At 39.5% G+C, this 24,334-nt stretch overlaps 1 protein-coding gene across 1 annotated transcript in view; it reads left to right on the top strand.

Annotated features, from left to right (window-relative positions):
* Positions 1 to 5,563: 5,563 nt before the first annotated feature.
* The window catches only part of LOC135250721 (integrin alpha-4-like), a 33,692-nt gene continuing 14,921 nt past the window's right edge, over positions 5,564 to 24,334 (top strand). The window contains exons 1-15 of the mRNA XM_064327324.1: positions 5,564 to 5,905; positions 6,629 to 6,744; positions 7,516 to 7,619; positions 9,321 to 9,435; positions 10,697 to 10,764; positions 10,877 to 11,006; positions 11,524 to 11,609; positions 13,189 to 13,251; positions 13,351 to 13,488; positions 14,805 to 14,913; positions 15,450 to 15,544; positions 16,002 to 16,092; positions 16,615 to 16,660; positions 16,980 to 17,134; positions 21,118 to 21,272. Coding sequence (XP_064183394.1) covers positions 5,715 to 5,905; positions 6,629 to 6,744; positions 7,516 to 7,619; positions 9,321 to 9,435; positions 10,697 to 10,764; positions 10,877 to 11,006; positions 11,524 to 11,609; positions 13,189 to 13,251; positions 13,351 to 13,488; positions 14,805 to 14,913; positions 15,450 to 15,544; positions 16,002 to 16,092; positions 16,615 to 16,660; positions 16,980 to 17,134; positions 21,118 to 21,272 — 1,662 coding nt within the window. The 5' untranslated portion in view covers positions 5,564 to 5,714. The remainder of the gene's footprint in view (positions 5,906 to 6,628; positions 6,745 to 7,515; positions 7,620 to 9,320; positions 9,436 to 10,696; positions 10,765 to 10,876; positions 11,007 to 11,523; positions 11,610 to 13,188; positions 13,252 to 13,350; positions 13,489 to 14,804; positions 14,914 to 15,449; positions 15,545 to 16,001; positions 16,093 to 16,614; positions 16,661 to 16,979; positions 17,135 to 21,117; positions 21,273 to 24,334) is intronic.

The raw sequence follows: 24,334 nt of genomic DNA, 5'->3' as shown, positions 1-24,334 counted from the left end.
AGAGGCACTGGGCCGTAAACCTGGCAGCGAGCTGATTGGCTGGGGCCACGGGGGCGGGGGTGTCTCTGGCTGTGGCACAGCTGTTGGAGGAGTCTGTGTTGGTATCTGCAGCATGTCGACATGTGAAGTACAAAAGATGAATCCTGTTCCTCAGGAGAGCCCTGCATATGTCAACTATATTGTCCCATTAAGCCAATCCATTTATCAACCAACTGAATGCCAATTAAGCTGCACAGGATGGTGCAGGTACTGTATATGATGGGCAGTTGGTGATTCCTACCTACTTTGCTGTGTCTGATCTTGGCACGGACATTTTACGTGTGCCCACACCTTCCCCTTCCCCATTCTGCTTGCTCTGTACTCCTGCCACTGAACAGTCCACTGGGGTGAAGTAGCCCCCTGGAGAGGGCAGATGTACCCCAGTGCTCAGGCAAGAGTGGAGACCACTGCTTTACTGTTCATTCTCTCCCTACAATGAGGGGGAGTCCTAGACCACAATGTCTAATTTAATGAAAGCAAAATCATTGTAATTCTTTCAGGCCAGTTCTACTGCAGCCCATAGCCACAGTCACCCAGGAGAAGAGCTGAGCCTGGACTATTTCACCCCCCCCCCCCCCCCACACACACAAAAATAGCAAAAAATCAAAGAGAGATACTGTACAGGAGCAGTGACCAGTAGGGGTGTGCAGAGACGTCATTATCTGTATCTGTATCTGTATCTGTTCAACCAACAAAATTATCTGTATCTGTATTCGGACAGAAGACAGGACATGGGCGTGGTTTATACCGGAAGTCACGTTAAATCAGGCAAATGTTGTATTTTCTAACCTAATATTCATTGGCAATGCAATGGTATATAATTCATTATGAAATATACTTCCACATCCTCATACTGTACTTTTCATCTCTCTCTCTTTTTTTTATTTTTAACTAAACTAAGTTTTATGAACTGTCTGAACCCCAGCACCCCCCCCCCTTTAACTGGGGTACATTGAACAATCAGAAACAGAAAAAAATGTATTATAAATCGAGAGATTCTGTTTTGCATTGGAAATAGAAACTATTTACAGTAAAGATATATAGAAACATATCCTTCAGTTAAAGGGAATAATTCAATGATGCTGCGTTTGCGTTTCTTGATGTGTTACTACTAAGTTCTTCATCTGAAGTCATGGCTTTTTATGCAGGGGTTCCACTGACACCACTTTTGACTGCTAAAGATCACAGCACCAGAGTACAATCCTAGTAAAAGCCTCGCTATGTACTCATAGCAATGAAGACAAATGGCAAAGCCACTAAGGTATGTGAATGGCCTAATGAACCATGGTGAGGCCATCTGAGGGAACCGTAGGGAGAAAGTAGGTCTGTGAAGTATGATTCTTAGGCTGTTTATTGTGAGAGAGCAACTGATACAGAGGTCAATATTTTGGCTCCAGCTGCCGTCATCTCAAAGATAATGTTGCATGACATTTACCGGGAGTTTTCAAAGATGCTGTTTTCTCTTATTTATATTCTCTAAGCAATGGTTGGTTCAGGATGGCTTTACATATCATGTTGCTGTGCAAATGTGCACAATATGTTATGCTGATAGCATGCATACAGTTTGACCATTAGGAACACCTCTATTCATACATCGAAGTAAAGAGGGCTTCTTTGTTTCAACCATCCACCAGCTGTATCGTTATCTCCCGGGCAGCACCTCCTTTTCCTCAAAATCCAGGGGAGGAGAACTAGGGAGGTACAAAGTAAAAAAGTATATACAGAGAGCTCAGTAATGAGAAGAAGAGGAGGAAGGGGAATAGGGATCAAATGAAGACAGCCTCCTCCCCAACCAGCGTCTCGACTCTCATGGGACAACTTGGAAACTCATCTCTTGGGGCAGCACATGGCAACTCATACCTGGAATGCAGCTGGCTTTTGTATGGAATTTGATTCTGGGTACGATTACCATTTGGCAACCCATCATCACTGTTTGCCTTTCAGATTCAGCCCTGATAGCTTTGGATAGCTTTTGTGAGTTATGAGGGACATTTCAGACATTTACAGGAGTTTCTGCCCATCTGGAGGCTTGAAAATGGCTGGTATGAGGCCTTTGGGATTCATGTTCTAAAGCAGGGTGTCAAACTCTAGTCCAGGAGGCCTGCAGTGTCTGATGTGTTTCAACACAATTGATTAATTTAAGTCATTGATTGGTTACTAAAAGATTTCAGGCCTATCTCCAATCTCTTAAAATCTTGGAAAAAGTCATGGTCAAAGAGTTAACAGTTGTCTTGGAAACTCTAATGGCATCATGATGTGTGCTGATGCAGGAGAATGCTCAGTTCAGGTGCTGCTTAGTGCATCTTTTGTTACTATTGACCACAGTATCCTGATTTAAAGGCTTAGATGGTCTGTGGGCATTACTGGGACAACCCTGAAATGGTCTTCTTCATACCTGTCAGAAAGAAGTTTCTCAGAGGCTGTTGGTATCCCCTTTAATCTCATCAATTAATACAACTTGCCAACTGGGATGGCAGTGTAGTATAATTGGTACGGAGTTGGGTATGGGTAAGGAGTTAGATTAGATTCCTCGATAGAACACTGCCATTGTACCCATGAGCAAGGTACTTAACCTGCATTTCTTCAGTATAAAGTATTATTTGAGTTCTCACAGGTCCACATTAAGGGCTTCAACAAGAAGAAAAGTCTTTACCACACCAGCACAGGTAAAGACTTTCACCAAGGGGAGCCCAGAAAATAACACCCATGCCCTTATTGTGGGCATTCTTTATAACAGTCTTCTTGGGGCATTCCTGCTTGCCGATCAACAGTAGTGATGGTGATTCCAGGTGCGTGCACACCTATAAGTATCCACCCCTCACGCATAATGGGGGCGTACACATCATCAATTCCACACATAATCAAGCAATTATTTGTTCCCTACAGCAAAATATGCGATTAAGAATCATGCCAGCTATGCACATGAATAATGAAATAGAAAACAAGAAGTGCAATAAATGCTACACAAAAAACCATACCCCCTAAATTTACCACATGAAATGTTATTATTATTCTCAGTTTGTTGTGGCCTGGAATTGTTTTAAGCTCCTGACTTAAAAGGAAACCAAATTTCCCAGTACAAACAGAGATGAGTGTAAAGACTCATCTTTACAATCATGAGTATAATTACATAGGTGGCGTTAGACACAGAATGTGACATTTGGTCTAAACCAGGACAGAGTAAAATGTACAGAAACACTGCTAGTGCTTGTGGAGCTACACCCAACTCTATATTTGTGTTCCTCTTATCTGTGTTGGTGTTAACATCTTACACTATAAGTTTTGGTACAGTAACACTGTCATTGTGTTACTTTAAGAAAGTGTTGATCTAACACTTTTCTGATGTTAAACCAAAAAAAATTGTGTCACTGTCTGAATACTTACGTATTGCGCTGTACTTGTCATTTCAGTAAAGGAGAACCTACCCCTGGACCTACATGATTTCAACCTATAAAACATACATTCCAATCTCCATCGATTGTCAAAGAGAAACCACCTAAAGGCTAATCTGCTTTTTAGGGACGGGCACTTGTCAGTGATATAGCTGCAGTATAATTGAGTATAGAGAGGCACAGAAGGAGAAGTATAATGAATGAATATGATTTGGTAGATATGCACTTGACAGATGAGGAAAATTATTATATGGAGAAATTTCCTCCTGTGGAATGATGTAGGTCTGTATTTTCAGCCTCAGAAGTACAAAAGATATATCTGACCTCTTCCTATGGCTGGTTAATAAATGGAGTAGATAGCCACAACCCAGATCATGAAAAGAGAGCATCAAGACTTGGAGGGTTTCAGATTAGGAATCACACAGTTATATACATTCCATACTGTAGACAAGAAAATGAGCTGTATAATACACTTCATCATTTCTGTTATTATGTTTTCCTTCTGGTTTTGAGGGAATACATTTCTCATCATCACTTAATCACTGGAAAGAAATAAGTAGAGAAACATTATATACACAAGCCAACTTTTTAACATTCTGTCATCCTCACTGAATTAGAATTCCAACAGGATTCACAGTCAATATGTTGTCCAGCTGTTCTGAAAATCAGAAAAAAAGGAAATGTGCACATTGGATTTGACATATGTAAACATAAACTATGTGTAAATGTTAATGTAAATGATAATGAAACCATGTCATTCATTTTCATCTTGTTTCTCCAAAACTCTCTTTAAGTTATCTATTGCTCATGTTTATAAGAGTACACAATAACCTTAATTTTGGGCAGGTAAAAATTATTTATCATATACAGTGAGTTCATAATGTTTGGCACATATTTTTTTCTTGATTTGGCTCTGTACTCCATAATTTTAGATTTAATCAAACAATTTACATGTGGTTGATTCAACAAGCGCGAATCTGCAATAGCTGCAACCGCACACAGGCATGCATCCATGTGTGCATGCATCCATGCACACACCCTCACACAAACACATGACCTTTTCTTTGGCTCATGACCAACCTTTCCACAAAATCTTGTGCAAATCTGTGAATCCATTCGGGAGTTATGTGCCTTTTTGTGATAGGCCACGCCCCAATCGGCCTTGAAAGTTACTCAGCTCTACCTTCGGTCATGACCAACGTCCATGCCAAATTTCAGCCTTCTGGAGCGAAAACTGTGGCCGCTACGGGGTGGGACACTTTTTGTGGACCGACCGACCGACCGACCGACAGACAGAGCTATAGAGCTGTGGTCGCAGCTAAAAAAAAAAAAAAACCTAGAATCAAGACTAGATACTGAAACTTCTTATAATTGCACTAAGTGAGCAACTGAACACACCCGAGTAATCAAACACGTGTGAAGACATTTGTTGCAAACATTATGACTCCCAGAAATGGGAGGGGGAGGAGGAGCTATGTATAAACATGCTATTATTTATACATGGTGAAACCAAAATGTATTAAAATACCCTTTACAGAGCTAAACCAAGAAAAAAAAAAAAACTGTATGTGAGATAAGAAAGTAAACAGTTCTGTGTTTTTCGCAGCAAAAACAGTTCCAGTTAAGTGAGAGCTCCTTCACCAATTCCATGATAAATAAAGAGACACACAAAAAAAGGTTTATAGCATACTCTGTGGAAGAATCACACAGTTCAAAGAAAAACAGTTTGAAAGGCTTTGATAGGTGGTAAATTGCTCACAAGGTAAATTAGTATCAGTATTAATAGAGAAACAGGAGTATATCTGTAACACCCAGGAAAACCATTTCAAATAGTTAACAAGAGTTAATTTGCCCCCAAAACTGTTTTTTGTAACCTACTTGTAACAGGTGTTCATTCCCCTGGTGACTTAGGTGCTATGAATATATAAGACTTAGCTAATAAAAAGAAAACATTTATATAATTGCTGGATGTATGATCTTTAGAAATAATAAAATCTCAAATTTTGGGATATGAGATTATAACTTGGCTACAACAGGCAAATTACAAGAGCGCTGCAGCAATGGATGATGAGATGTGTGTCTACGGGGAGTTCAAAACTCGTGAGTTTCTGAAGTTTCACGTGACGGGTATTAGAACGATCATATGCGCTCGTGCGTGAACGTGGAGGCATAAAGCACATCAGCAGGAGTCAACGCCGATAGATTTGTAGGGTTACAAATGTTTAATGCAAAGCAAGACTCTTCAGTATAACTTAATAAATTGCTTGCAAAGTTTTCTAAAATATGGAACTATTCAAGCCCAGGAAGATTAACTGTCCAATCAGCATCTTTAGTCCACTCATTTACTTTTGGCATCTCTTCAGCTTCACCCGGAGCTACAATTTGGATACGGACCACTTTCTTAATTTCACTGGCTCTAGCGGTTCAATATTTGGATATTCGGTTTTGCTTCACAAACATGAAAACGAGACATGGTATGTATTTAATTTACGGACAGTGGAAACGTCAAGAGGCTGTTGGGCACTTCTTAAGTACTTATATTTTGATTGTAATTCTCCAAATTAGAGTCCAACAGATCATCAACATTACTTTAGTTGAAGAATGTGTGCAGTAATTAGGACGCGTTTCCGACTGCAAAAGCGCACAGTTATGGTAGATTTATACACAGCCTCCAAAAACAGTGCGATTGCTACCAAAACAGAATAAACTGATTTTATTGTTAACAAAAAAATAATAAATAATAATTTAAAAAAAATAACCTAAAAAACTTTAGGTCCAACTGAAGATTTATTTACTACCGTTTACTGTGGCGGAAGTAGCAGTTTATATGTATGGATAACATATTTGTGGTCATTCTTTCGGACTTCCATTTGCTTGTTTTGTTTGCTAAAAGTATGTTGCTATACGCAGGGGTGCATAACTCCGGTCCTAGAACGTGTTGTATTTTGTTCCAGCCAATTACCTTCGATTTCTGGCAGCTCTAGACTACATTTTTTCACTCCTAATCATGAGCATAGTAAAATCTTTAGGATACAGTTAAAATAGGTGGCTGTAGCTGGTGCTTATACACATGTCAGATCAATATATGATTGAGCTAGTTAAATGACGGCAGAAGTGGGCACAAAATAAAGAAACGGATCGGCCCTTGATGTGCACCGCTGGTTATAACGTGCGATGCCACGTTCTGTCTGTTTTAGGATGTTGGTGGGAGCACCGGTTGCAAACTCCAGTTTTGACCTGGGCGCCAGAAGTCCGGGCGCAATTTTTAAGTGCAAAATCACCGATGAGTCGTCCTGTGAGGAGATTCGTATGGGTTTGTATTGGGCATAGCCCTTCAAATCAGCAATGCACTCATGAACAATTAAGATATTTTAAACTTTTCAATTGTTGTTTCTATTTGTAATTGTGACATCACTTAGGAATATGACTTATGCTATTAGATAGTAATTAGATAGTATCACTGCAATTTGTATCCAAGATTTAAAAGTTTTAGGTATTTTCCTGGGCTTAATGCTTTGTAGGTCATCTGACTCATTTTAGTGAATTGATTCATTTAAGTACATACATATATGTTCATTATTACAGTTAAATTCTTTTTGGGCCATCTTCTAAGTGTGCTGCTATATGTAACAAGTTGAACAAGAAGATATGAAGAAGCACTCATGACGTGAATGGCTGCAATCTGTAGTGCAACATGAACATTGAAATGTATTTCTTTGGCTTGTGTCTACTGAGAAAAGTGCAGTGCTGTACAGTTATTCAAGTGCAGTGTAGCCTCATAAACACTGTGCAAGCATTCTGATGAAAATTTTACTTTTTGTTTAAATGCTTTATTGTACTCCTTTTTGGTAGTTTCCTTTATAGTCTGATTTAAAAGAAAATACTCATATTTAGATACCTCAAATTCAAGCTACAAATTGGTCAGACTTTGGAAGACATTCTGGTGTAATAATTGATTTGTTAATGCCTATGGCCTGAAATTCATTGTCACCAGCCTCACATTAGCTACACAACTGACAAGGTGCATGTTTAGTGGACATACTGACCTTGTGAATAAAAAATGTGAGTGCCTTGTTTTTTGCAGGCATGCAAAATCACAGGAATTGTGGGAAATACTGCAATTCTGAAACCGACAATCAGTGGCTTGGCGTGAGCATGTCCAGACAGCAGGCTGATGGAAGCATATTGGTATGTAATCCAAACAGCATTTCACCAACTGACTAAAAGGAAATCAAACCGCGTTCCAGAGCCAAAGGCCACTAGTCACTTAAGATGTTATTGCTTTACCTCTGTAAGACATAATGTATATGAAGGAAACATTTCACTTAGCAATTCACATAATGAATTGAAGTCCTGACCAAGTTGAGAACAGGCATACTTTATTATGCCTTGTGTTATCTTCATAGCATGTATGCACCCCGTGTCCACAGGGTCAAAAATGACTCACCCTTACCGGACGCCCTGTGATAAAGCCTCTTTCAGTGAATTTTACCACCAGAATTTATATTTTTGTGTTGAAACAACCAGCCACTCATTAACAGATAATGTCTACACCACTCGTTATTACTACAAAACATATTGTACAGGTTTTATTTCAAAATAAAACTACAAACTACTGAAAAATGATTTTTCAAATGGAATATTTCCAAATAGCTTTGCTAACCCTAGCCCTTTTTTTCATTTTCAATTTCATTTTGCATTTAATCTATCATTGCAATCTTAATTGCTCCTGCATTGGAAGTGTATAAGCTAATTGATTATTAGTCTTACGCCGGGCACCCACCGCACGCGTCGCGTAAGCGCCGCGTAAGCAGCAGGGCGAAGCAGCACGGCGCGACGCGTAGGGTGTCTCCACTGGTTCCGTTTGTGTCGCGCAAAGGCTTGCGTAAAAGCTATATATTCCTAGTAGGTCTCGCAGTCTGCAGTGGGATTACATCGTGTATTTCACGTTTGTTCAGGACTTGTTGATTATGGGTTAAGTGAATACTTTGGTGAGAAACCTTTTTCAGTTTGTTAATTTGGTAATATTTCGTTAACTCGTAAATACGTGAGAAAGTAAACGCTTTCAGGAATTACCATAAACTTAAATTGCAACGTAGCCTGCATAACAATCAAACAATCAAATCTCAAACTGTATTAATTTATTTGCTTGGTTAACAAGCGTGCCAATTTCATGAAGAATATGTAATGATCATTTTATTAACAAGCCCTTTTTGAAAGCACGGCGAACGAAGACATCGGAGAAGTCAAATAGGCTGAGCAATGGTTGGTTAAAAACTACCTTCCAACACTCGAGCTAACAAACCGCTGCTCGGTGCATTCACTTCTACGTCATTCAATAGGCTACGATTTTCTGTGGTGTATTTTCAAATTTACCCCACCCCCTCCGCAAAATTTGCGGAGGGGGTGGGGTTCCACCCTTTTGCCTTTTCCCCAGGTTCCAGTTATTTATTTATTTATTTTTACAAAACGAAAAGGCTTGTATTTTTTTTGCTGCTTATAAAATATCTGGGAGGTAACTAGGGACACACCCCCAGTAATATAAGGATGAAATATAAATCAGAGCATGTATACCTTGCATTTTAGAGCATATTTCTGTGTATAAACAGGCCACCGTGACGCGCGACAAGCCGAAAAAATAGAACAGAAGCGAAAAACTACGCTTCAGTTCGCTTGTGTCGCGCGAGCTTCGCAGCCGGTACTCGACGCGTTCGCATCTGGTGGAGACGACGTCGCCCGCTGCCGTTGTAATAATAGTACTTCAACTACGCTTCAGTTACGCGCGTAATACGCGCGTAGTGCGCTCGCGGTCGATACGCGTGCGGTGGGTGCCCGGCTTTAATCATGGCCTTATTTTGTGTTTGAAAATTGCCTTTCTTCTTTTTATAGGTCTGTGGACATCGTTGGAAAAATATCTATTCCTCAAAAAAATTGCCACTTGGTTTGTGCTACAAATTGGAGGCAAATTTGATGCACTCAGAGAAGTTTATCCCTTGCTACAATGGTACAATGAGATATAATATTTAAAATGTTCCAAGAACCCCATCTTTGCTATGTAGATCCATAGGGTAAAATCATGTTAGTTTTTGTTGTCTGTAGGAATATAAACAGGGTTCCCCGTGAAAACAATGTTTAAATAGTTTTAAAGACTGGATGAGGTCTTGTGTTGTCTTTTGAAATCAAGGCTGTTGACCAAGCCATTGCTGGATTCCATCAGTCATAGAGAAAAGTTTGATTACACTGCACAAGGAAGACCACTTTTTCTTGCTTTATTTTTAATTTCTCATGGTCAAAAAAATGTGAAAGTACAAAGTAAAACTGTTAAAAACAGTGCTACAAACATTTTGGCCACAAGTAGCCTTCCTAACTCTAAAGAGTACATGACAAGTGTTTGAGTTCTTAGCTAATTACATTTGTGCAAAGGGCAATTAGTAACATCTGACATAGCATGGGTAGATGTGATTGGTCAGAGATAACTTTCATACATATTGTTCGATTAAGACGCATATTGTACACTCAGGAAATCATGACTCCTGTTTGCATTGATAAATGAATATGCTAATGTTAAGAAATGGCAAACAGTCATTGTTTAAACTTCACACATGCAGTTAAGAAATAAGGATAAAACTCAAGCATAAACATCATGAAAGTCAACATTAACATTTACTTGTAAATAACCCATATCAAACTATTAATGTGAAACAAGAGCTAAGTTCTTCACTCTTCTCTTCTAGATACCCCGGAATCTTTAAATCCAGAAAGATTTTCTTTTTAGAACTTTTCTCTGTATACATGCAGAGACATATAATGTATATATACATTCATATGTATTTTATACTTTTTCAAAGAATGCTTTTACATTTTTGTTGTGTGGTTATTTATCACATCAGGTTAGATTTATCTCCTGTTAGGATTTTGTGAGGAGTAGGTGAGTGTTAGTTATGGTCCTAATATGGGAAGCCATAGAATTGGAAGAGGGTGCACTTTATTTTCAACCACTATGTGTGTTTATGTGTTACATTTATATTTACTATTTACCAGTTGAGCCTGGCTGAGCAAAAAGTTGACTGGGCTATCAGATTTGGCTGCTTGGTAGCCCAGAGTGCTACCAACACATTGGTTTAGGATTTGGCCAACCCTGGATAAATCAGTGAGAATAGATGACAAGAGAGAAGCTACTTTACTGAATGGCTGCATATTTTATCTCATTATATTCAGATAAAATGCCCATATTCATTTTGCGATGGTGCATCATTTTGTTTCAGATCGCAGGAAAAGCCAGGATGATGAATATGAATTCTGCCAAGCTGGAATATCCAATTTTATGATGGAGGTATATCAATTGCTCTGCTGTCAGAATGTGCTCTTTACTGGTTTTATACAGCTGTGTGCTGCAGTATGACTGCATTTACATTGATTGTAATGGTCATGTCTGTGTGCAATAGGGCTTGATTGTTATGGGCACCCCTGGGGCTGCTCACTGGGCTGGCTCTGTTTTGGTCTACAACACATCAAAAGATAATCTACCGGTGTTCTATAAAGAAGAGAGCTCTGTGCATGCTGGAAGCTATTTAGGTAAAGTGCATTTCCCATGCTACTGCACTGTACACACTGGGCACAACATGTTTAGTAACCAGCGTCTCAGTAGTGAATGTGCACTTGTAGGTCTTACTGTGAATGCAACCAGCCTGGCATAGCTTCATCTGTGGGAGTAACTGCTAATGCCCTAACACATTTGGAGGAAATGTTATAATTTCTTGCCAAACGTCCTACATCAATGAAATAAAATGGCTTTTGAAAATGTTACACTTCAGTCTTAAAATAACACAGTCAGCTTGTACTGACGTTTGTCTGATTTTGATGGCTATAAACCAGCTTAATGTGTTTGAAAACCATTTTTATGTGACAGAAAAATAAGATTAAAAAAAGGCGATCAGAATGTTTTGGTAATAACTGTATGATGCTTTTTGCAATGGCAGCCTGAGTGATGTTATTTTGTGTAATGGGAGCCGGTGTATTATTATTATTTTTAATAATAACAATTTATTATTATCAGTTAATTATTAATTTTGGATGGTGTATCCTTGAACAGGATACTCTGTTGGGGCAGGCCACTTCAGTCACCCAAACAGAACAGAGGTGGTGGGAGGGGCACCGCAGAGTGAGCAGATTGGTAAAGTAAGTATATTTATGATTTTTACCCGTTATGGATGGACTGCATGGGACTACACTGAATTTAGTATGCCCAGCCTCACATTTGCCATTTTGTGTTCTGTCTCATCTGTCCTGAGGAATGGCAGCTCAAAATGCCCAAGCATTGCATTCTAATAAAACTAGCGAGGTTTCAGTACAGCCTTCGTGTGTGTGGCTCATGAGGAATGTGATAGTGAGAAGGATGCATGTGTACCTTGCCGTGGTTCATGTGACCATCAATCTCACAGAACTAGCGCTCTTATAGCTAATTTCTTTGCCCTGTACTTTTGACAGTGATTTTGTCAAAATCACTTTTAATTCACATTAATTCTGAAGCTCAGTTATGTGAGCTGCGTACTACTCAGACTTTATAAATAAAGTTTGATTGATTGATACTCATCTGTAGAATATCTGGTGCTGAACTAATAAGAAGTACTGAATTCAGATGAATTCTTCTGTGTCTTTGTGGACACAGGAAATGTGCATGTTTTTATTTATTTATTTATTTATTTATAATGAATGAATTAATTAATTAATTTATTGTATTTGTCCAATTGGGAGTATTTTCCAGCAATTTATAGTGCTCGATAGTAAAAGTTCAGTTGTTGTTGATGTGATGTGATTCTGTCCATTTCTGGCCTGGAATATTGTTTCGGCTAATTTAAATATATTATTCTTAACCAAATAAATGTAATTGTCTTTAACTATAGTTTTGGAATGAAGTGGCTAGAATGGTATACAGTGTGTTCTTTTACACCGATATAGGGTTTTCACTTCACTCACACATTGTGTACATCAGGGGTCCTCAATCGTATCCAGAAAGGGCCGGTGTGGGCGCAGGCTTTTGTTCCAACCAAGCAGTAACACACCTGCTCCTACTAAGCAACCACTAGAGTCTTTGCTCATTTAATAGAATCAGGTGTGTTACTGCTTGGTTGAAACAAAAGCCTGCACCCACACCGGCCCTTTCTGTATAAGATTGAGGACCCCTGGTGTACATCATCTATTTATATATGCAAATGAAAGAATAAATAAATGCAAGATTATCAATATATTTTGACCTGACTTTCGTGGTGAATGTGCAGAATATTTTCCAAATGGGTTTCGTCGAGTTTTAACATTTTGTCTTGTCAGTTTTTTGCTTGAATTTTGGCAAAAGCTAGTGCAGAGGTGGGCCATATATGTTTCTGGTTTTTGTGCCAACTTCTGGCCTTAATTAGTTAGTTAGCCGGCATTTTTAACATTTACACCATCTGACATTGAAAGACTATTTGCAGACAGGGAGAATAATCTAGGACATTTGGATGCATTCCAAGTCTGTCTCTTTTGGCCTCTGCACTAAAATATGTGAGAATATCTTGAAAACTCATATTTTCCTATAGGGAAAGGTAAAGATACTCAACCATTATAGAGATTCAGATGACTGGAAAGAAATTACATTTGTTTACAAAAGAATCCTGCTTTTTCTATTTTTACCCTTTTTACAGTGAAACTGTATCTTGACTTTAACTGGGCCTTGCCAATCTTGTGAATTTATGGCCTCAACCTCCTCTCTCTGTTCTAGGTGTGGATATTCAAAATTGAATCTAAAAATCTACAAATCATCTTTGAAACCTTAGGCAAGAAGGTGAGAGGCATTAACAGCCAAATGCTCATTGATTTTAATTGGGTGGATGACCATTCCATGTGTGTGAATGTGTGAGGTCACTTCTTTTCCTGTTTGCAGCTGGGCTCTTATTTTGGCGCAGCCGTCTGTGCAGTTGACCTGAATTCAGACGGGCTCTCTGACCTGCTAGTGGGAGCTCCCATGTACAGCACTGTACGGGAAGAAGGACGCGTGCACATCTACATGAACAATGGAGCTGTGAGTTAAGTCACATTCACTGCTGTCTACAAATGTACCCATACAGTTCAGCACTGACTTGGAATGGCTCATGAAAGTGCTTTTTTGCATTGGAGCTCTTTTCTATGCCTGCGGGCCTCAGGTGACATCCTCTCTGGGCCCTCATGTCAATGAACTAATGTTTTGACTATGGTGACTATGGCCAGGACTTAAATGAGTTGGTCTAAACTAAAATAAGTTATTCAAAACTGTAACAGATGCATAAGCGCCAATGGAGGGTGTAAGTTAATTTATAATTTAATCATTTTGACAGTTGACACTTTCCAAAGAAATTAAAGTGTGCACTCATCCATGATATGTGTATTCAAATAGTAGCATTTCACTTACAACGTTAAATATAGCTTTCTATTGTCGGCATGCAAGTCTAAAGAACAATTTCAAAGTGAAAAATAGTCATTCCACAGTTTTGAATAACCCCCCATATCAATAAAATGCCCATTTTAGGGCTCTTAAAATTTGATATTGATGAAAGAAACCATATTTGGCTAATTTTTCCATTGTGGAAGATTTTGATCACTGATGACTTTTTGTATCCATTCAGACACATCATTGTGTGCAGCTGGTGCTTTCTCTCAGACTGGGCTTACTTTGTGGATGAGCTTTAGAAGGGATGTTTGGCACTCAGTTGTATCTATTACAGTGACTTCTCTATGTCCAAAATGAGTTTTCGCTCACAGTAGACTGGCATGCAAGTGTCAGAAAGTGTTTTACATCCCCATACATCTCGCTTCAGTGGCCTGCATTAAACTGAGGCTATTTTAGTCATGTTTATTAGAATATGAAATGTGGAAAATCAGTTTTGGGATCTGCTGAGACATTCCACAAGATTTTGTGTTTAGATAGGCTGGATAATTGTAACCCATACTTCCTGTAAATTCAAGCTACATATGTCAACCCATGCTAGTTAGCTGTACCCATTGCTGCATACAATTTTAACAATTCAGTATCTCTGGTTATTTCTTTACTTATGACTCAATTATGGAGTGTATGACAGTATTATCTCATTATTTATCAAATCAGGTCTGAGTTCAAGGTTTTGCACAAACCCTACTTTTGATTATGCAGAGTTTCCTGTCTTGGGATAAATGTAGTGTGCCTGGCAGTTAGATTCATGACATTTGTTTGAAACACAGTATGCTAAATGACAATCATGATATGCTAAACTTCCCCTACAATGCTGAGAACAGGAAACTCTGCATGACAAGAATAAATAGCTTCGGAATGCCTGTATTAATGAACTGTTACAAAGGAACATAAATCCTGGGGCTTTTTTCCAGGCTAATATGTCGGAAGAAGAGTTTGTATTGATGGGTAGTGACACCTATGCAGCAAGGTTTGGAGAAGCCATCACAAATCTTGGAGATATTGATGACGATGGCTACCCAGGTAATTTAATCTTAATATTAGGAACGTTTCACCCATTTTTTATGCATCATGTAACTTTGAGAATTTCGACGTGTATTCTGTGAGCACTGCAAATGGATGTAATGGATTAATAATATGTACTGGCATTCAACGTTGTTCAGGATGTGGTCAGAGTGACAGAATACTCCCAGCTGCAGAGTGAAACCCACAGGCCCCATATTATTCAGTTGCAGCTGACGTAGCCATGGTGTTCCTCACAGCAGCGTCTGTTAAAGCCAGTAGCCAGGGGTGCGGGGGGGGGGGGGGGGGGGGGGCGGTTTGGACGGATGGCCTACCACAGGAGCACAGAGAGACATGGTACAAATTAATACTCCACGTTGGGAACACTGCTGAGCACGTCCTCGTCTTGGACGAGAAGATTTGCGTGCCAGAATGGTTGTTAAGGGGAAAGTCCGCGTCACTTGTGGATTTGAACACAAACGGAAGACAGCTGATGCAGGATGGAGGGAGGTCTTCATTTCATTATATCCCTGCAACCAGCTGTGGATGTGTTACAGATGTGGCAGTTGGGGCACCACAGGAGGACGATCTGCGAGGGGCTATTTATATCTACAACGGGAGGAGGAGAGGGATCATGCAGACTTTCTCCCAAGTAAGTGGTAGCAAAGGATCCTGAGAGTTTGGGGTTGGAAGTGTGTGTGTGTGTGTGTGTGGGGGGGGGGGGGGCGGTGAGTTCCTCCCAGTCCCTGACCAACGCTTTCCTCTGTACTATGATGGCTGTCCTAGTTCTCCACACAATAGTGACAATCATCCATACAGGCAGTTGCAAGAAACTAGCAACAGGTGGTAATTTCCTAAAGCTGTTGGTCTATGCCAAAGCTCATTGAAACAGTTAATTGAAACAATAATCTATTTTCATAATTAATGCTGCAAAGGAAAAAAGTAAATATCTCCAGGAATTTGAAGAAAAAAGTTTATTTAGATAACTCTTGCAACTCTCTGCATATTGAATATTTTTGTTTTTATTTGGTGCACTGTTGCAGAAATGGAACAGTATAACATTTTCTGAATCTTCACTTAATGTGAATCTGTTCACCTGTGACCATCAGCGCATCACTGGGGCCATGCTGGGTAATGCCTTCAAGATGTTTGGTCAGTCTGTGTCTGGAGGCATCGACGTGGATGGAAATGGCTACCCAGGTGAGCTCCGCTGTCACTGCACTCTCACAGTAGAGAAGAGAGGGCCCATCAAGCTTTTCACTGGCAGCTTATAAGCATACTGTGGGCGGCATGGTGTCGGTTAGCGCCCGGGGTGTTGGGAAGGAGAAGTTTCTGGAAGCTTTCGCAGGCATTCTGTGAAATATAGTGTGCAGTGTGCCCATCTAAAGATCACACATATCCAGTTTCTTAATTTCAGTTGCTTTGCTTGAAGTATTCAGATTGTTAGCACACTTGTTACTTGAGGAAAATTAACGAAAAGAGGTTGACACCAATGATTCCACCCCATCTATTTTCAGCTCCCCAACTGCCACTGGGCATCATGCCCCTGTGATTTTTCAGGGCAAGTGAGCAGGGAGGATGTCTCAACAGACTGTCATAGATAGTGTCGAGGACATATGAAGGGAACTGATTTTCTGCAGCTGGTGCATGTGCTGAGAAAACCACTAAATTTAAGGGATGCTTTTCCAGATGTGACATCCATAAATCTGCCTTTGCCCACAGATATTGCAGTCGGGGCCTTTCTGTCCGATTCAGCAGTGATACTCAGGTGAGACTTTCACAAGGAATGGATAACCAATAATAGCTTCTATACGAAGGCTTGGCAAATCAATATGCAACTGAACCCTGCTATGGCAAATACTGCGCTCTTGTTCATAAGACATGGTGATGTTTTGAAGGATCTTCTTTCAAGGACAACTTGAAGAAATTTCCAATTAAGCATAGGCTCTCACTAATATAATTGCCTTGAACAATAAATGAACACTAAAAGAGCACTAGCCTTGATAGCTTGTGGCCAGTGGAGGTTTATTTCTGTGGGATCCATGAAACAGATGTGTTAGCTGATGCAGTCTCCTTTGCTCTGACAGGACACGGGCTGTGGTCGTTGTGGAGGCCTTCATAATTCTGCCTGTCAGCGTGAACCGCAGCCAGCCTCTGTGCTCTGAGAATGGCCAGCCTGCCGTCTGTGTCAATATCAGTGTGTGCTTCAAGGTGCAAGGTCGACGGATATCTGGAAAAATAGGTTAGTTAATGCACCCATGACCCTCTATACCATTTACTGTTCTCTACGATGATGAAGGCTCTTACTACTGGTCAGCCTGTGTACTGACGTCTTAATCATTTATTGTGCTATTTAGGGGTGGTAATCATTTAGGGCCCTATTTTTGCAGTCAATGCGCTACAGTAAAACTAAGGAGAATTGAGGAGTGTCCAAATCAATTTAGGTCATTTTGTGGCTAGAGGCTGTAGCATGCCTGTGGTGCAACTGTAAAAGAGGTTGGTTTAAGAGGAATAAATTATCTATAGTTTGTGGTGGATGTTTGGACCAGCTTGACTGCTTTTTCCCTTTGATACCACTGCCTCAAGCCCACAGTGAACTGGCAGCTTTAGCACGTCTGATACCTACCTGGGAGATGCAGAGTCACAACATGCTCATTTAGGGCACCTCAAAAAAGCCTCAGGCAAATATCAGGGCAACATGCTAACTTGAGTATGAAGATGTGGCTTGTGCTAGTTATTTAGCCAGATAGAAGCCAAAAATGATTTTTATGCTTCAGTGCTATGGTTAAAGAATAAAAGTGTTTGCTATAAAAAATGTCTCATTGAGAGTGCGATCAGTCTGAAAAATCAGTTCAGAGTTTATTAGTAATACCTGCCAAGGATTTCACAGCAGCTTAAATGCGTTCAAATGTATGTAATCCAAAAAACACAAATAAATAACTATCCACGGAAACACACAAATCAGAGTACTGGAAATATATTTGGTCTGTTACAAGCCTTCTACAACTTGATTTTCCAGTAAGGAGGATGGGCACTGTTTTATGAGTTTATAGGTAACTGAGTATTAATTGTTTGTGTTTTTTTATGTTGCACACATTTGAGCTTGTCACTGTATCCCGTCAGGTAGAATATATTAAGGCTAGGTGCAACTGATAAACACTACACTGCTTCCCACATATAAAGAAAGATGGGAATAATATCAAACCATTCACAAAAGAAGCCAAAGATAGCAGGTCACTGAAAAGGAGGTGTATTTTCAGAAAGTGGATTTTGACAGGAAGGTCTAATGAGATGAGGTGTGATTTTTGGTTAATTTAAATTAATGTGCTCATCTGAAAAATTTTAGTAGCCTATTTAAAAATAAGACAGCAGTAATGTAACACTTACAGTAAAAATACTCAAATTCTCTAAATGTGGAATAGAAACATCTTCAATTCCTATGCTTTTGTATCTTGTAGATGTTTTGTATATTCTAGATGTTCTGCTGTGCATACCTAATGTATACTGCATTTATTTAAGAGTAGCATATCTTGGACAAAGAAAATTGACTTACTATGAAATTATTCTGAATTGATTATGGTCAAATTAGTGTCATTAATAGTCACACTATTATGTGATTGCTTGTCTGCCCCTTATGTTTACTGTTCTTTTGTGCACATTTGAAAGAGCACTATATGCCAGTCATAGTTAAAAAGTGATTTGGATGGGTTAAAATGCAGATTCATTATTCACCACCAGACTTGCACAACTCCAAATGCCTTTATTGACCCCCATTGTGCTGCCAGCCCCATTTTGATGCCAAACGATTATTGCAGAACATATAACAATATGAGCAACTCCAGTAGCACCCTGTTGGACAAGCAAGGATTAATTATGAATATGTTCATTTTCTGAATCCAGCGGTTCCAACAGGCAATGCCCTTGATAAAATGTCCAGCACTCTGAATACTGAACACAAGAGATATTGCATGCTAGAACCCCTCACTTAACCTACATGTAAAATATATTTTATGCGATTTAATTAAATAATTATTATTTAAAATGAGAATTATCAATTAAATCACCAAATTAATTCATTGATAGGTCAGTCTACAGTGCACTGGTGGAATCAACCAACAAGTCAAAACAAGCTCTATACCAGGTGTTAAGATTAAATTATTGAATTCAATAAGAAGCAGTCAATTATATTAATGAATCGAAAACATACATTCTTTATTGAATGCAGGCACAGTACTTCTAAATTACACAACAGAAGACATAATACAAAACATTAAACAATTAATCTAGAAATACCAGAAAAGAGAGAGAGAGAGACGGATAAGCCAGACCTTGCCAAAGTATCACCCACATCCAGTATAAGCACCACAGGATGAAAGGAAACCAGCTACAAGCACACAACCAAGGAACCACCACCAAAATAAAAAGAGGAAGACTCTTCTTCTTCAAGGCTCCGAAACCAAACGTAACACAACAAACTTTTTCCTGTGGCTTAAATCTTAAATACCTTACCCAGCATGGCTGGGCACACCAAAGTTTTGCAAAAAAAGAGTACTATGAAGTTTCTAAATGGCAACTGAGTGTGGATTCTATATATCTTTTATTTCAGTGCTGGGCACCCTAGTCTTGTAGTAGGCTTCTAGTTCCCTACAACAGACCATGGGTACTTGACTGCCTATGTGCATTCACCTGTTGGGTAAATTCACTATTATTTCAAATAGCTAATATATTAACATTTATGGTAGGACAAAACAAAGTAATATCTCATTATTTACACATTCCAACTCTTCACTCTGCTTGCTGAAATATTACTGATTGCAGACCTTAAATATTTATTGTTCAATCTCTAAAATATTAAATGTTGTCACTAGAAATATTTTGAATGTCAATGGGCTCATGCAGGGGCAGATCCTGTTCACTACAGGTTTAGATGATGCTAAAAGTAACATCGTGGACAGGTTTTTGTGAATGCGTTGGACAGCATTACATTACATTAATTTAGCAGATGTTCTTATCCAAAGTGACTTTCAATATTGGAGAAACATAACTGCATTCACTGGATTAATTCAAGCAATGCTGCTAGACCTGGGTAACAATGTTCTCAGATAACATGACATTCACATAAATCAGTACTGACTCATGCATTTAGTTATAGATCATATCTATTCATGCAGGAATTATAAGGTGGTTTATCACCAATTGGGCATCATTTTTACCTCTTCTCAGCATGCACTCATTGAGAAGAATATCAGGTTGAGACATGGCTGTCTCTACTTCACCTTCTCTGTGTGAGATGGAAGACTAAGTTAGCGAACTCTGCAACACCTTACCTGAAAATTTTGAAGGCTCTCACACACTGATCTCTCCACAAACCACAACAGTTTACTGAACTCAAGCTAGTGTGCCTCAGTTGCTATTTTTACTGTCTCCATCTGAAGATGTTTGAGCTGAGGCACATTAGTTCCTGCAGTCCACATGCCCCCAAGCCTGAAACAGCTCTCGACCGGCTCTCTACAACTCTACAGGCCAATAATGAAATAAACACAAAGCCCTCCAAGTTCTTTGCTTACCCAAGAAAGATGCAAATTTTGAGTACTTATTTCAGAAATATATGTCATTGACATATTTCCTGATGTCAATGACATTTATTAGTGACATGTATCAGTAACATTTATATGCAATGTTTAAGATGGATCATTTTTAGGAAATGACAAAATGAGGCACAGTGGTGCACCAGGCAAACAAACAAAAGTGGTGCCATGAGGCAAACAATTGAAGATACTTTAAGTGGCTGATGAGAGGGATTTCATATTATAATGACTGATTTCAGAAGATTATGTAGAGATTTGAAGTTCAGATTGTGTGCTATATTGCAGAGCGAAGTCAGTTTCCATGTTTGTCATTATTAATTGAAACCGTAATTTTTCCTATACACGGTGATATCAGCAGTAACAATGCCCTCCCTGGGATGACATTTTTAAAATCAAAACACAATGTTTGCAAACTCTTTTCAAATTTTATATATGGTCAATAAACCCAGAAATTTGGGTGTGCAATTTCTCTTGCTTACTTTATTTGCTTTCTGGTTAGCTGAAGACTATTTGTATTTGGTAATACAAAAGTATGAAAGTATTTGATTTCTCAGGCATGCCATGATATGAGTGCCCTCCCTTGTTTTTATTAGCCATGTTAGATATTTTGTGACTTTTGTTCTCTTCCGCCAAACAGGACTGCTGTATGTCCTCACTGCAGACGTGACTCACTTGCAGGCCTTTCCCTCTCGATTCTACTTCACTGGGAACGGGACGTCCAACACAACGACCGGGCGGAGCAAGGTCAAGCCAGAGAACCTAACCTGCGTCACTCACACAGCCTTCATGAGGGTGAGCGTCCACCACATCTTCAGCCCCAAACGGAAGCACCGACCTGGGGTACACGCCATGGAAACGCAAGCCGTGTAGTGTGGCCGTCATCAAACGTAACCAGACACTGTCCAATGTACTAATTCATAAGGCATGAATTCATCCAGAGTAAGGAAAGAGATTATACAAAGTTGAGAGTGCGTATCATTTTCTAAAGGAGAGAAAATTACAACAAAATTATAACGGTTTACGGTGTGAGTTTACATTCTAATCTCTGGCTCATGCTATTCAGGGCCATCCGATCCATCTCATGGTTAATAGAGAGTAATTAATTATTCCCTCCTGTTTTCAAATCATTATTTAAAGCCACGATGACTGTGGTGTCCATAAACAATGCCCTCAGAATTCCCATCAAAGCAGGTGTGCTTTTCATATGTTTTATATTGCGAATAATTAATGGATAATTTGAGTAATTAAAGTCATACCAAACAGAGGTAAGGGGGACTCAGTTCAGTGCTCCATTCTGAACTGCAGGTTTACATGGCAAATGCAGAGGAACAATAGCAGGCTATCTCTATCCCTCCATCCCTCTCCTCTCTCCCTCACAGTGCCTCTTTTGTTTTTCCTTTTCCTTATTCTCTCCTTGTTCCCCCCCCCCCCAGTCTCACACTCACACACTCTCACACGCACACATCCTGCTTGTATATGCATACACGCCTGAGGAGATGGCTCAGTCGCTGTGTAGGTGATCTTGACACACCCTGGCGTTGTGGGTCTCCGGCCGGAGGCGAGTGAAATATGATATTCTGTTGATGAAGGTCTACCGTTCTGCCAGTGAAAAAGCATCACGCTTTAACCACAGCATTGTTTTTGCAGACGAAACCCAGGCGTGGAGCCACTTCCAGTAAACATGCGGTGGAGGTGGTTCAGATAACCCCGGTCTCACTCGTTCACTGCTCTGTGAGAACTGCACCCCACCCCTTTCTTTTTATAATGATGTTTTATTTTCAGGGGAATTTGTGTGGGGTTGAATTTTAGTGACACCACAAACTGGCAACCTCGAAAAGTGAAGCTCACCATCATTTAGAGATCCAATCAGAATTTTTTATGGCTACCGCGTTAGTAATATGCATGTAATGCATGCATGTATGCATGTAAATTTGAATGGCATTCCCTTTTGAGAGATTAAAAAATAGATGCTATAAATATTTTAAAAAATTCACACAGAAGTGAAAAGCATTGTGTGTGGATCTGTTGAAGCACTTATCCCTTGCCCGTATATTGTGTTCTCTTCGACCACCTTGAGGACCATAAAGGGCAAACCTCCCAGCTTTGACTTTGAGCTGTGCCGCCCAACTGTGTCCACTCGGTGCTGGAAGGATTGCGCTGGTCCGCAGGGCCAATAGCGGTGGCCAGAGTCCAGCTCTTTTACTGGGACGCAGTAACATTGTAGCGGAATGCAGGTCATGCATCGCGCTGTCGTCCAGCTCAGGCCCAAGGGGATGGGATCCCATCACCACAGTCAGTGGACCCTGAGATTTGGGACCTGCCAGACTCCTCTCCAGAACTTTTCCACCATTAACAATGGCAGAAAAAAAATGCAGAGGGCAAAGAATACAGCAGAGAAAACATTGAGAAAGTGGTACGATATATGTACCAAATCATAAGCTGCGCATTGTGCATATGTGTATGTATATATATGTATTTGTATATGCTCTTTACATCCATATTGGGTGATCTGTGTAGGAATTGCATTTTTATACAGTCTTCCCCATTTTAAGGAATCAAAAGTAATTGGGCAATTGGCTGCTTGGCTGTTTCTTGGCCAGCTGTACATCTTTGCGTAATTAGTTTATGCACCCAGTACTTTTGCATTTAACTGCATTTATATAGTGGCATGGTTGCATACTCAATTCTGATTGGCTGGGAGGTGTGCTTTATTTTTCACAAACGTCCAGCTATGAAGTAGCTTCCCTACATGGGTAGGGTAAATGGCAATGGAAAAACATAAATATAAATGCAGTGTTGGGTCTAACCATACCCAAGCATTGGATGCGTGAAAGATAAATGGTTCAATTTTGAGGGCCTTGATCAAAATAAGCTGCATTCTGATTTGGAGAAATCCTTGTTTATTTGGTTCTGCACTCTTTGCCAAACAAGTATTCCTGTTACCTACAAAGTTTTTATACAAAAAGTGAATTTGGCAATCAGCTTGTGAATTGGTGAGAAGCACTTTTACTCTAACAGACTGCTCAGTCTACCTGTAAAGCCACATAGTGGGGTTTGTTGGCAAGAAAAAAATTAATGCTGCAAGACTATGTTATGGTAGGCGATAAAAAAAGTTATGTGAAGATGGACACATCTCTTGACACTGCTGCAAGTATGATGGGCTATTGTAACAGTTGGCTTGCTAGCAATTTACAGCAATAAATAAATTTTTAACTGCTTTAGAATGCTTCTGGAGGCTGCTGGTGATGTCACTGACCATTATCTTAGGGGATTTTTTCTTCACAGCTTTTTTAAAAATCTGTCATCATCTGTGGTTGCTTCCCTTGACCGACTTCATTTCTGAGAACCCTAGTGGTTTGTTTATTTTTCAAGAATTTCCAAACTGCTGTACTTTATATATACATTTTCCTTGCTGTTTTATTTAATTCTTCTGTTGTTCCAGCTTACAGATTAGTTGTTTTTCAGCCATAGTTAGTCTTACTGGTTTTCATGATGGTGTATACCTCTCTCTGACACGAAATGCATTCTCCACAGATGAAAACTAAGGCTAAAATGCTGCTCTTTTATATGTGAACAATCCATGCAAAAGAAAACACCCGAGCAACAGTTAACACTTGTCAGTCATCCATTAACTTACTTTTACACATAATAAAAATGGGGGACTCAGCACAAAAACATGTTTCTCTAAAATGGGAAAACATATAACAATGTAAATACCATGAAATAAAAGCAGATTGTCTGTACTTCTGTCTTATATTTATCTTTTGATCTCAAATCCAAGTGTCTTCAGTCGACAGTCACAGATTTAAATCTATTGTCCCAATACTTTAGGAGGGCAATGTATGCATATAAAG

This window comes from Anguilla rostrata, chromosome 3 (genome assembly GCF_018555375.3).
Source record: "Anguilla rostrata isolate EN2019 chromosome 3, ASM1855537v3, whole genome shotgun sequence".
NCBI lineage: Eukaryota > Metazoa > Chordata > Actinopteri > Anguilliformes > Anguillidae > Anguilla > Anguilla rostrata.
The sequence above is the reverse complement of the archived record's forward strand: the minus strand, read 5'-3'. Positions and strand labels throughout refer to the sequence as shown.